The sequence below is a fragment of the Apteryx mantelli genome, chromosome 5 (genome assembly GCF_036417845.1).
Source record: "Apteryx mantelli isolate bAptMan1 chromosome 5, bAptMan1.hap1, whole genome shotgun sequence".
Taxonomy (NCBI): Eukaryota; Metazoa; Chordata; class Aves; order Apterygiformes; family Apterygidae; genus Apteryx; species Apteryx mantelli.
In genome coordinates, this window is record NC_089982.1 from 12,012,864 (window position 1) to 12,026,885 (window position 14,022).

A 14,022-nucleotide genomic window follows, 5' to 3' on the forward strand; every position below is an offset into this window, starting at 1 on the left:
AAGGTTTGGAGTAATACAGGTTACCTCCTGTATATGCGTGAGAAAGAAAGAGGGTGGGAGAGCAGAGGCGAGAAGTAAGCACTTCCATACAGTCATGCCACCAGGATTATATGCAGAAACAGGAAGGATGGTTGCTGGCATACTGTGAGTGGGCAGTAAAGATCCATTTCAGTTTACATATCTGCAAATATTTACCTTTACTGTGGCTAAAAACCTGTCCAAAAGACTGATGGCCAGGGCGAGCGTTTCTGGATAAAGGTGGAACTGGTATTTGAGCTTGGCCAGCCACTGAATGACCTCATCCCTCTGCTTTGGAGAAATGGCTACATCCTGTTGGAGAGAAAAACAAACCGTTCTTAAAAAAGGGCTGAGCAACTCGAAAAAGACCAAACATTTTTACCTCTGCAGGAGTTAGCACTGAAACAAAGCCAGCTTCAGAAAGGGGTGCTTTGAACCCTCCTGAGGAAGCACTCAGTTCTCGCATCTGTGACTGGTGATCATGCAGCTTTACTGGTGGCTCCTGGATACAGATGGTCTGAAACAGGCTTTCTAGTAGGGAACTGCATTAAGATTTCTACATAGATCTTTCTCTACCTGGACAAGGCAGTAGTGATAGTTCATGCATGTCATTCTACATAGAGCACAGGCTTTCCAAATGTCCTCCAAGCCTAGTATTCAAATACAGAGGCAAAAGGAGAGTCTCTAACTGCGAGTCCTTATGGCTGAAAAGGTTATAGCAGAGAGTGCCAGTTTCCCTTTATAGAAAAACTTAACGCATACAACAAAACTGTCAGCTTTGCAGAGGGATCCAGATCTGACTTAACACACGCACAAACTATTCTTTACAAGCAATCACAGCCAGCACCTGTCGTGCTTCATTCACATGCAAGTCAGCAAAATGCTGAAGGCGCTCAGCAGCTTGCAGGCCATAAGCTGCAGCCTGCGCCCTCTGCGAGCTGCTGCAGGAAGCCACCCAGCCAGCCAGCAGCATGTCCTCTGTGCCTGCGGGGACACAGGACCGGGTTGGGCCTCTCACCTTTTGGTGGGGACAGTCTAACACCCACCTCAGATTTATCTTCTGACACTGTCAAATGGGTGTGCGATCTAGCAACACGTCTCAAGCCATATAAGATATGTTAGGATATTCTGGGGTCTTTTTCCCCACCTCAACAAGATAATCAACTACTGAGCTCTGTGGGTGAAAAAATTATTAGAGTAAGGGGAAAAAACTCTTGCCTTTATTAATTCTGTGAATTCTCAATAATCTGAGTAACTTTCTGTCTCTTGGCTGCAGAGCTGCAAGCCAGCTGTTGGCATGGTATCAGGGTATGGCATTAGCCTACAGACCCCTGGCATTGTCCAGGCTGCTGGTTAAGTGACAGTTTTAGGTAGGTAATATGGTCATCGCTCTGTGAAATAATCCAAGTGCTCCTGTAAAATTTACTTTCCCAGAGTTAACATGGACAACATGGCCTCACCATCTAACAGTATTTATGCAGAAATCAATACAACCTTGTTCCTGCACAAGAGGGCTAGTGAACATGCATTGCCTTCTCCTCCTGCTTCTTCTCCCCACTTGCCCAGTGTAGCACAGTCTATTTTCAGAAACCCTGAAGTACCCGCACTCCCACTTCTGGAACTGTGGGTCCCAGGGAAAAAGAGCATGAGCTGTCGATAAGGGACAGCAGTGGCTGTAAGCATCTGCACATGTGCTTCTGGAAAGGGCGCAGCTGCTAAATTGAGTTTCCCAACTTATTTCTCTGGAGATTGTGATCTCCTAGCACTTGTGTTCAGGCAGCGTTCTTGCAGTGTCAACAAATAATGGTCTATACATGTTTCCCTTTCCCCACTACATTCCCAAATTACCAAATGAAGGCCCTTGGGTAGTCACTAAACTTGCAGGGTAGGCATACACCTGCAACAGGGAAGCACCACCAGGACATGAGAGTACTGAGTCCTACGCAGAGCCTTGGCGGGGACAGGCAGGGAGGCTACCCTAAGACTGCTTGGCTTTTCTCCTGGACGGCTAGTGTAGATATGTCAAGTGCAACAAAAAGTTACTTACCCCATCCAAAGAAATCTCCCTTGGGACAGCCAGCTTTCTTTACAGAAACCCTGACTCATAAATGTTACTGCACACTGGAGGAAAGGAGGGAGGCTCTCTTGTAGTTTCTCAGGTACTGACACAGTTACCCTCCAGCTTAGCTCTAAGAGGTTTATTGACCTTCTTAGATTAGACACCCACCACTCAGATGCACAAAAAAGCCAGGCCTGAACAAAACCAGACATGCTGCAGGAGCCAGGCGGGTGCCCAGCCCCTGACAGACAGCAGATGGGAGGAAAATGAGTTGGTGTTTTGAGAAGAAAGGTTTATTTTTCTTTAAAATTGTAGTGTTTTTTTAGCTCAGAACATGTTAAAAATAGAAGATTCCAAATAGAGCTCACAAAAAACCTTTCAGCAGTAAAAGAAACTGTGGACTGGGGCTAAGCAGGTACAATTTCAATTCAAAAGGCTTTTTTTTTTTCCTTTTGGCCCAACTCACCACTATTGATCTGTTTGGACAACAGTTGAATTTCAACCACAAATACAGACCAGTCACTGACATAAATGCTCTGTCTGACTTGTACTCTGAAATATTTGCAGCTTCTGCAGAGTCTTTCAACCAAGCATCCCTCTGGTCTCACTTCGACCAGGATTATCTGAGGTGATTAGCAAGGACATGTCCAGAAGTGAGAACTGAAACCAAGTGAATTTCTACTGCTGTGATCAGGGTCCTTGTGTTCCATACAACAGTTTGACCACTGCTGATTAAAAGAAAGAACCTGAATAAAAGCTGGCTGCCAAGTTACGGTGGCAAGAAAGCTAAGGGCTTGCGCAAACAAAAAGCACTCCTGCGCTGGGCTGTTGTGCTGGGTTGTTGTAGCCGTCCTCCCAGCAGAAACATGAGGGGGAAGAAGTAGCATGAATTAAAAGATAAAAACACCTAACACTGGAGCAAAATAAATACGTTAGGCCATATCTACCACCGAAGGACCTACCATATGTTTCAGACAGACAATGATGCACTTCTTTACTGGCATACTGAATCCACTGCCCGTGAGCCAAGGAAAAACCGTGAAAGCAGAGCTTTGTAGGCAGAAGTGCAATTATACTAGTGCTTCTATCAGCACAGCAACATCCACCAGAATACCAGCATCACATCTTTTTTAAGGATGGTTACTTACAGTATGAAATTTGTTTATGCTGTGCTCAAATTCCTTACTGGTGTTGAGATCCATCTCCCAAGTGGGACAGAAGAGGGGAAGGTGGCAGGGCTAAAGTTCTCGATCCCAAGCTGAATTCTGGACTGACAGCCTGTGAGTGGACGCACAGCTGGTTACATTTGTTCACAGACACAGGTCCCACTGAAACGCAGTTAAGCAATTCCCTCAGAAAAGGTAAAAACAGGAATGCTGGTGTAGCCATGACAATCTAAAGACACAGTTTCTTGTAACCAAAAGCTGTTTTTTACAGCTGTAACATTTGGTCTAATAAAAGGTACTACCTCTGCCTACAAAACTTGCCTTAAGTGCTGTATCATGTGCTTCTCTGAGGAGAAGAAAGTCTCGCCTTGTTTTCTCTCCTGATGCCCCTATGGTGCAACAGAGTCAGCAGGACTGTGTCTCGGATCCAGATGGGCCTCTGGTCTCAGCTGGGGCCTCTGGATGCCACTTGACAATAGTGTTGCTTTTTAAAAAGCACCTACCACTTTTAGAGAGAAGAGTAAACTACTTTCCTCAATTCTAAGAAATAATGATTCTCTCTATAAATGTTATTGCAATGTACAGGTGAAATCTCAGCCCATCAGTGGCAGAACTCCTGCTGCCACAGTGGGCTGCATCATTCCAGAAATGCTAGTTTGAAGCATGCTGCGACTATAATAAATGCACCACACAATCAGTAATAGGAAGTTTATAAAACGGTTTGCTAATAACATCTCTTTTTTTTGGACAATGGGGTAGAGACCTAGAAATTATCTGGGGGAAAAAACACGGCAAACAGTATGTTAAATGCTGGCTGTCCTTATAGAGAACATTTCTCACGTAGCAAGGTAAGCACTGCACAGCAGAACCTAAAAAGCACTGTCAGAAAGGAGAGGAGTGACAATTAAGATGAATTTTCCTTATTGCTTTATTCACTGCATTTATTTTCAAGCAGAAGGAGAAAAAGAAAGCCATACAAAAGGATTTATAACCACAGCCAGGTTGGGCCAATATTGCAGACTTAAAAGGTTTCAAGCAGCTTAAAGTATTATTTTGAAAATGCAGTATCTGAGTGAATCCAGAGGCTAAGCTCTGTGTGTACCCCCTAAAAGCCACATAGAAATGTTCCTTCAAACAAAAAAACCATGATTTTAAAAACCTGTCCGTGACTCCTAAATCACTGACCTGGTCCTGCCACAACAGCATTTCTAGGGAAGCCAGTAAGAACAGGCTTGGGCCCTCCATCAGCAGGAGGAGAGATTCAAAATCAGTGCAATATTCAATAGCACAGCAGCCTCTCTCGCCCCATGTTCCCTCTTGCTATACATGTCCGCTGTAGAGGAGGGGGCGAAAGCGGCATCTGGTAGGCTCCTGCCGCAGCGCCACACTCCTTTCCTCTGCAGCGCGGGAGGACTTAGCCCATCCCCTTTGCTTCCCTGGCAGCACAACCCGGTCGTCTCCATTCCCACCAGATCCCGGGAGAAACAGGGATCACCCTGATCAGCTCCTGTCTGTATCTGTCCCGGCCCAGCGCAAGCCTCCCTGCCCAGTTCCTGCCAAAGCGAAAGGTTAATCCTTCTCCTAAGAGCAGTGTCTGTGTGAAATGGGGTGGGAAGGATGGATCATCTTCCTAAGCTGCCTCTCAGCCTTCAGTCCTCCTGGGATTTGTCCATATATTCTCTCAATACATCTAATTCTGGCGGATTGCCCTTCATAGGTCGTGTGAGGCCAAAAGGCTAAATTTCAGAATCAGAAGTTAACTTGAAATGGCTAGGCCCTAACGTAGAGAATAGCAACGGTAAACTCAGTCCCTGCTAACATGGCCCTTTCCCTGTGAAAAACTTGGCGTTTAATCTGAATCACTGAAAAATAAAGCATATCTAAGCAACATACATGTAATTAAAAACAAACAAAAAATAACACGCACACAGAGCACTGAGTTCCTTGAATATGAAGGAGTAACTGCAAGGTAAAGTCATTTCTAGACATATGCACAACAGAAGTAAGGCTTCAAAAGAAATTTTGGCTTCTTAAGAACTACGTTGCAGGAAGGAAAGAAGAAAGAGGTGAATCTTCAGCTCTTTTCTGCAATAGCATCAATCCAATAAAAAGTTTCTCTACTTCAGTCTCTAATTGCAATTTTAAGGACATTGTGGGGGGGGGACAGAATTCCCTTATCCAGAAAGACCAGGTAAATTTAAGCCTCCTCACAGCACCAGGTAAATTCATTATAGTTCATTTTTGCAGATGGCCAGAATGAGTGAGAACTGCTCCCATCATGTCAACAAATCCTGCTGCTGTTTCCAAGCAAGGCAGGGAACTTCCTACCCAAATATATCAGTCTTTGATCCCTCTACCTCGAAGGTATAGTATGTCATCCTAGTAATGTGAATATGAAATGCAACACTGTAAAATTAATTAAGCAGCGAGGTCATTGTTCCTTGAGTTATATAAAATTAAAAGCAAAAATGAGACACAACTGTGGCTGAAAGTAAAAAGTCCCTTTGGGCTGCAAACCAAAAGTTCCTCTTCGTTTTGAAAGTACTTTCCCATAGACATTGTCTTCTGCCACTCAAAGAGTCTGTGGTCATCTCTTTGTTTTGCTGCCACAAATCTGCCATTACAGAACTTAACCCCTGGCGTGGAAAAGCACGATAGCCTAGTGCAGCAGCTTTAATTAGACTGCACGTCAGGGAAAATTAATCCAAGCCTAGCAACGGTAGCCTTCGTTTTCGGAGCAGCAGCAGGCTGCTCTGAGGCAGACTTAGCAACCACCCTGAGGACTGAAGGACAATTCATCTCATCTGGCTGGCACTTTTCCCCTTTTTTTCTGGAGCGGAGGCCAGATCAGAGCAAGGTTCTGCCTGTCCCTGTACCAGAGATTTGCAGGCATATGCATGACTCACGCCATTAAAAAAGTGAGAACATTCCCAGCTCTTCACCAAAAACACTGGCAGGATCCAGCGCCCGACTGCGCGGCAGCCCTGCTCGCCATCTGTGACCACGGGCTCCCGAGATGCGGAGCTCCAGGCCCGCCGGCAAGGGTGCCGCATTACCTGGCTCCCTCCCGCAGCAGCCGTTGTGTGCAGCAGTCTGTGCAGGTGTCTCCGTGCTTTTCTCTGGACTGGTGCCCATGCAGATAGCTGCACGAGGTGCCGCTTGGCTTGCCCACAGCAGGAAGCCAGAAGGCAGCTGCATGAAGCATGAGGGATTTCAGAACAGTTTTACTGTGCAGAAAACACCCCACAGAGCATTGGCAAAAACTGTTTTGCAAAAGTGCCTCAGAGTTTTGTTGAGAGTGAAGAAACAAAGTACTGCTGCACCAGAGCCTTAAAGTAACTTTTGCAAACTGCCCTGCAGAGTTACAGCCATTTGCTTGCACCTACCTATCCTTTTCCTACCTTCCACGTGCAAGGATCTCTATCCATCAGGAGATCGGCAGAAGCAAAGGACAGAATTCTGCACAGGCCTCAGGCCAAGGATTCTGCCTGTATAACCTCAAACTATGGAAGACTAGCGCAGGTCCATCAGATGTGCAAAACTGTTAACACTATTCAAAACCTGTATTTGAGGGACAGACCTGTATTCTCTTTTCCAAGAGAAAGATGTGATGCCAATTCCCAGTTTTCTGGAGCACAGCAAAATTTGTAAACTGATCAGTTTTGTATCAGCACAAATATAAAACCAACTCTCTTGCTAGAACTACAGAACCGAATCGAATGTGTTTAAGACAAAAATGGGGGAGCAAATGGGATGTCAGCTTCCGTCTGTTCCTTGGGCAAAGTGCGGGTACCTCACACTGAACTCTTTCCTGCAATTATTTGATTCATTACAGAGAAATAGGCTGTCTGTTGCTTATTCTATCGATGAACATGCCTTTAAACAGCATCAAAGAACAGGATGTTTCTGTGAAGGAGTCCAGCCAGCTATGTTAACTAGCACCATGGCACAAGGCAAGTCAACACGCTGGTGCTGTAGATGACTATCCTGCAGAATGAAATGGCGGCGCTGCATTCTCCATGTCTGTCATTTCATTGCTCCAAAGCGAGCAACAGCAGAGGTCAGTAATTCTGCCCAGGGGAGGGAATTACAGCACCTCGCACAAAACATACAGACCTGACATCCAACATTTGTGACAGTTAATATGTCATTTGTTTGTTTCTCACCTCAATGCCCAAATGCCCATTTCCTAGACACAGTGTCAAAGAGCTGCTGGTGTGGCCTCCGTGATGGTGAGAAGCACGCAGAGTTGTTCTGCTTCCCTCTTACCGACACCTGAATTCACTTGTTGTCGCCTCTGACCCAGTAATGCTGCTGCAGGAACCTGCTCCACGCTCACTGTATGCGAGACAAGGGCCACGACTCAGGCTCCAGAGTGCTAGCACAGTACAAATAACCTGCAAGAATACCTTAGGACCTTTGGGAAAGGCAATCCTAGAAAATATTATCTGTGAACTCCAACATTACTCAATTTTATTGCTGCCTAATCTAGGAAAAACACTTTACCTGATATATTTTTTTTTATGTCTACTGTCCCAGACAGAGACGTTTTGCTCTTTCCCCCATTTGGTTCCGCATATTCCTGCTCATCTGGGAGCAGGTAACCTTTATTGGGCCTGGGAAGCTTCTAAAAAGGGCAGCTATAAACATCAGGGCCAAATCGGTCCTTATTTGGGTCCCAGGAATGCTTGTTTTACAGCACAGTGACCCCCAAATGACTCCCCTTGGGCTGTTTCCCACTTGCACCGGCCTGGAATTAGAGGTGCTCTCCTGGCAATTCTCAGAAGTGCCAGTTTGCAGGGTTTGATTATGGTTTAGTGGTACAGCAAAGAGCTCAAGCAGCGCAGCCTCCATCACCTGCAAAATAATGTGCACAAACACACACCGAGGAGCAAGTTCACTGCTTGCATATCGGGAGAGCTGAATGCATTAATCTCGTAGTGTTTTGCGAAGCTGGAAATATCAGTCTCTGATTCACCCACAGGATAAAACAGGCACTAGAAGGTTAAAAGACCTACCCAAGGTCATGTGGTGAGACAGTGGAAAAAACTGGGAATGAACTGAGGTCTCCTGATTCCTCATGAGGTACACAGAACAAATGAGAGGAGAGAAAGAGAAAGGGAAATAGAGCAAGCAGCGAAAGGAGAAACAGTAGATGTGACACTGTATTTCTATAAAAAATACAAATAAAAATCTTGGCTTAAATGTGTCTCTGTTGCAAAGTTACTTGGTAACGTGCAAAAATAAACCTTTGACCAGTCTTTCTTTGCTGCTTGATTTCTCAAGCCTTAATCACAGGAAAAATTCCTGAATGTCATCTGCACATTGTATGACCCAAAGGTGAAAAAAGGACCAAACACACTCAGCAACACTAATAAAATCAAGGGGGTTCCAGATGAAGTCCAGCTATTTTTTCAGCCTGAAAAGCCCCTATGATATCTGGCTTTGGTATACTTATAAACACCTGGAGCCAGTGATATCAGGACAGAAATCCCCAACAGATTCTGCACCCTGTACTGAAAGCATAAAGTCTTCCTGTTTCTGTAACTTTGTATTTCTTCCTTCCTTTCAAAGATCTCAACTCTGACACAAACAGATTTAGAAACTGAATTTATGTTTTGTTTTTAAACATTAGAATTGAAAATGTCTCCAAGAATCAAACTGAAAGTTCACTCCTGAAAAAGAGTTAAGGTGTATTTCTAATCTGATCATTAGCTTTTTTGTACACACACACACACACACACACACACACACACACACCCCTTCTCATTTGTAAACCAGATTACTTCATTAAAACACATTTTATAGTCAGTCCACCTTTGTAGCAAGGAATGGAAAGTTACACATGCTTCAAGTTGCCAGATCTGATACACAGAATGATGCAGATTTCCTCCTGACTGTCATGGGAAATAAACAATGATTTCATACAAGTGAGGTTTTAGGCTACTGAAGCTGTTTTCAAAATAAGTGAATAGATGTTATGGAATATGACCTTCTTTCTTGAGAAATAGGATAATTCGCATTGAACTTTATGATTGCAACACTGCCAAAATGAATACTGCAGAACTGAAAGAAAATGTGAAAGTTTGAAAGTCGTGTCATGAACTACAGGAATAGAAAGAAATATTTTACAGAATTACAAACCCAGGGTTTTCAGATATGGCCTGGCTGTGGAAGCCAGGATTTCCCCTGAGCAGACAGCTGTGTTTATGTTCTCTTTTAAATCTGACCTTTGCACATTTTACACATACGCACATAGAGACTTCAACCCAATTTAATGATTTTTTTTACTGCTAGAAAACTTTTAACACTATGACATTCTAGCTGATAAAGTCAATATCTTGAATTTATATGTAGGAAAATGCAAAAAATGGTTATAAAGACAACACAATTTTGAAGATGGAAGTTTCACAAAGTTCCAGCAGCAGAAACCTTATGGTGATAAACACGGAGGGCCAGGAAACACTCCTAAGTATGAATCTCAACTTTATTATCAAAGTGAAGAGGAGGAGGGGGGAAAAGATCCTTCATTATCATGACATAATTGCACACTAAAAGCACAAACTTGGTATCTGTCCAGGCCAGAACTGAGAGTTTTACTGAGCACAAATTTTATAAGGGATGTAGCCATCATACTGTTTCCATACTTGATCCTACTCTGACTTTTCACAGAAGGCAACAGAGTTGCTTCTCCAGTTTGATATTTGACAGATAGCCAAAAGTCAAATTAACTTCCCTGAATATTTACTACTAAGGACAACATCTCGCAAGATGCTGCAAAACCTCAATTTCAGTGACATCCAGGCCCCTTGACACCATGCCAGGTAAAGCCCTGAATCTCTTTACCACGGGAAGAAAGAGCACACAGATCCCTGGCAGCAAGACAAGGGCTCTTCACCACAGAAAGGACTGAGGTCAGTCCTTACGCTGCCGTGACAGCTCAAACATGCCACAGCTGGGGAACCTCATCTTCAAAGGGCACAATCTAATCTGGCAAGGGAGACATTGCTGCAGAGAATGGCTAATGGAGGTGGTGGTTTCTTGGCCACCCAGAATCAACTTCACAAAGGCAAAAATGCAGGAGCTTTGTCACTGGGAAATCTTCACACAGGAATCTGGTTTGGTTACACTTTCTGAATCCCTAACCTATCTCGTTATACTGTAATCTTACCTCACTACATTATAATCACTAACCCCAGGGATGCTGCCAACACAGAATAGCAGGCCGGTTTACCATAAACAAGGGTCTTAAAATGTGTGTGGCCTCAAGTCAGCCACAGTCATGATACACTCGACACCTCTGAAAACCAGGTCACTTATTTGGACACCTTGAGGTGGACTAATGAAACGAATATTGAGCCCTTTAAAAATATATTTGTTCCTACAGAACAGGGGCAGGGAGAACACGCTCCTCACTGAAACAGGCCAGGGCCTACCTCTGCTTCCCTCAACACTACCTCGCACCCTGCTTTATTAGCAGTCCTATTAAAAATCAGTGGGGTTATTCCTAAAGTAGAGAGTGCCTTACCAGGATGGACCCTCAGCTGGCTTAAATTGATACAGCTGCAGTCTACCCTACAAATCTGTGAGGATTTACACTAGTTAGGAACCTGGCTCAACATGAGAAAAGTTGGCAAAGTCAGGCTTTCTCTGTGAATACGCTATTTCACAAGGAAGCCTGAGCTAAGCTAGCAGTAACAGTTCAGGTGAGAAGATGCTTCATGTGGAAAGCAACCAGTGTTTCAACAGTATTATTAGTGAACTTAATCCAACAAAATTAAGTTGCTTTTCAAAACTGTTGCACAGCAGGTGCCCAATAGAAATGTGAGTTAATTATTCGTGCAATTCATAAAATGAATTTAATCAAGCAATATAAGTACATGCTTTTACAAGAAACAGCAGAGATTTAACACTGTATTCTGTACAGTATGTTTTGTACCCCTGATTGTGGGCATGTTCCTCAAATAAAACAGTACCTCCTTCAAAGGGTAATTTCCCAGCTCCCAAACAGAAGGTGATTTCTCATGTAACAGCTTTAGTTGTTCAAATAAAAATACACCAGAGAATACTCTCATGCCTTTGACAGAATCTTTACTAAGATAAAAGATGTGAAGAAGACACTTTACCTGATTGGGCTGAATTTTCGGCACATGTGCTTTCCACATTTGAGCTTCTCTAGAGATTGCCGTCTCCAGAAGGAGAGACAACCTCTGGCTCTCCAGGGGTCCTGAAAACTTCATGGTGACCCTTGGATCCACCTGCCACCCAACTGGATACAGCTACCTGCAAGACCAAAAGACAATCTAGTGAAACACTAGCCATGTCTATCTGGTAAACAGAGCAGAACAACAGCACAAAGGCGACTAAAGCTGTAAGAAATGGAACAGGCCTATCTGTAACATGGACAGCTACCAGGTGCTTGGCAAACCTATGCAAGGAAGCCCAAACAATCCAGCTCAAATTCGGATGGTGCTGGACCAAAATGGTCCACAGGTCTCCAACAACTGTGTGGGGTGGAGGGTCCTGCCAGTCGGTGGTTTTCTACTTCACAGTTATGCAGGCAATTAGACAAGACTTCTCCCATTTCAGCAGCAAGTTAGGGTGTTTAATGAAAAATACTTGAAGAGAGGAAAAAGAGGAACTGTAAGGGAAATATAAAGGGGATTTTAGTAAGTAGACAGTCTTGGTCTAAATCCTACTGAAGTTAAAAACCAATCTACCTGTCATTTCAGGGGAAGCTAAGATATTCAAGCATTTTTCGAAAATCCCGGCCTCACAGCCTGCTTCGTGCTAGCCCTACCCTAGTATCTTCCTCATAACAGGAAGTTCTGTGCAAAACAAAAGAGCATTTGTTTGAGAATTTAAATGATTTACAAGCTGAAGTCCCACAAAAAGGTCAATGTTTTCCCTCTCTGCAGTATGGTTTGTAATTTCTCAGAGAAGCTGCAACCCATTTCACCTACAATGCAGAGGTCCTAGGGAGTTCAGGAAGGTTACTCTTGGGTCTAATCGCTCTGAAAATACGTTAGATCCAGGGAATTAGATGGCACCTAACTTTAAACAGGAAATGCATTTTAAAGGAGGCGAAAAGCAGCAAACCCAACAACAGCCTTTGTAAGGCATGAACTAATTACAAGCCAGATAAGCAATGCAGAAATTTTCTACAAGGCCTACAGTATTCGGAGAAGCTTGCTTCTACCAGCAAAAGTGATGACAGAAAGTACACAGTCTAAAACAAAATATCTTGCTGTACAGAAAGCAAAAAAGAAAGGTTCCCCTGACTCTCATACAGTCTCAAGAATGTATCAAGATAGTTCTGAATTTGAGATTAAAAACAAAACAGAGGAAAGATTTTTTAGGCAACAGATTCCATAAAATACTTTTAATAAGAGAAGATGATCTGATTGAAAGGGTTATTCAAATTATTCTAATACTGCCTACCATTATTCTGGCTGCAAATTTCTTAACAGTATTAAATCACTTAGCCAAAACAATTCAGCCCTGAAGCATAAATTCATGGGAAAGTATTTAAACTTTCAATTCCTTTTGTGTGCTCTTGTGAAATCTGAAACAGGTGGATATTGGCCAAATCCTAGCCAGGCTATTTTATAAAGACTAGCTTGTTAATAACAGTTTATGTTATATTCACAGGAAATAAAGTAGCATGTTGAACAAGAGAAAATAAACATCAAGTTCACAGTGAAAAGAAGAAGAACCAGTTGATTATAGATAATAATAACAACAGCTCTAAACATAGGATGATTCAGGGCACCATCACAGATTTAAGGGAAACTGCAGAACAAATATTTTTCTTATTTTATTAATTTGTAAGAGTTATGAAATGGTTTTTAACGGGTGCAATTCACACACAACCTGCACGAGGCATGAAACAGCACTCAAGTCCCACTTACAGCCAAGTAGATTTTAAGTGGCAAATAAACTTTAAGCCTTTGCGCACTGAACAGAAATCCCTCTTTATTAGATTTTTATAAAACAAATACTACTGCATGAACAAAGGAGAGGCTGTACTAGCTTGGCATACTCTAAGCAAGCTTTCTAGCCGTCGGTGTAATGACCCAAGGTGAACGGCCACGTAGAGATTTCCCACTGGAGGGAACACCTTGGATGCAGGATTGCAACAAATGAGCCTGAACAGGCTCAAAATGCTTTGCAGTGTGTCCCAAAATCATTTGCAGTCAGCCCCTGAGTGGCTAGCTAATTGTGGCTAGCTAATTATGACTGTAGATTGAAAAATCTGTATGACAAGCTTCCCATTTCACACGATAAAGATTCTGTTCAATAACAGAGGTGGAACCATTTTCTTCTACAAAGAACAGTGGCTTTAAATGTAGCTTGTCTACGTGCACTTACTGATTTTTGCACGAGTATCTTTTTTAAAGCTCAGGATGATGCTGATCACACTCCTACAATGGTAAATGGGGCTGCCAGCGAAGCTGAATGGGGAGCACTGTTGCACGTTCACAAAGAGGCCTATTTGCCCGCCCCAGCTCATTCCCCCAGGGGTTTCATCTGCAGCCATTAGCATCCCATCAAAACTGGGCAGGACTGGTTACCAAAGCTCTGATTAGCAACCATTTCCAGAGCCATCAACACTTCCAAAGAGGTGTAAAACCCTGGAAAATCACAACAGCAGTGATGAGCTGCACACCCTCTGCATAGATGCAAAGAGCTATTCAAATTGCAAGCAAAGGTGAATAATCTGGCCCTTGGGGCAGGCACTGCGAGTTTGGCTGACCATGGTGAGGAGGAGCCATTTGG

At 43.4% G+C, this 14,022-nt stretch overlaps 2 protein-coding genes across 2 annotated transcripts in view; one reads left to right on the top strand and one right to left on the bottom strand.

Moving 5' to 3' along the window:
* The window catches only part of SEPTIN11 (septin 11), a 78,558-nt gene extending 72,987 nt beyond the window's left edge, over positions 1–5,571 (top strand). The window contains exon 10 of the mRNA XM_067297513.1: positions 5,491–5,571. Coding sequence (XP_067153614.1) covers positions 5,491–5,503 — 13 coding nt within the window. The 3' untranslated portion in view covers positions 5,504–5,571. The remainder of the gene's footprint in view (positions 1–5,490) is intronic.
* CCNI (cyclin I) overlaps positions 1–14,022 on the bottom strand; it is a 35,644-nt gene that overhangs the window by 7,861 nt on the left and 13,761 nt on the right. The window contains exons 2-3 of the mRNA XM_067297517.1: positions 11,370–11,526; positions 196–330 (exon numbers count right to left, since the gene is read on the bottom strand). Of these exons, the coding sequence (XP_067153618.1) occupies positions 196–330; positions 11,370–11,483 (249 nt within the window). The 5' untranslated portion in view covers positions 11,484–11,526. The remainder of the gene's footprint in view (positions 1–195; positions 331–11,369; positions 11,527–14,022) is intronic.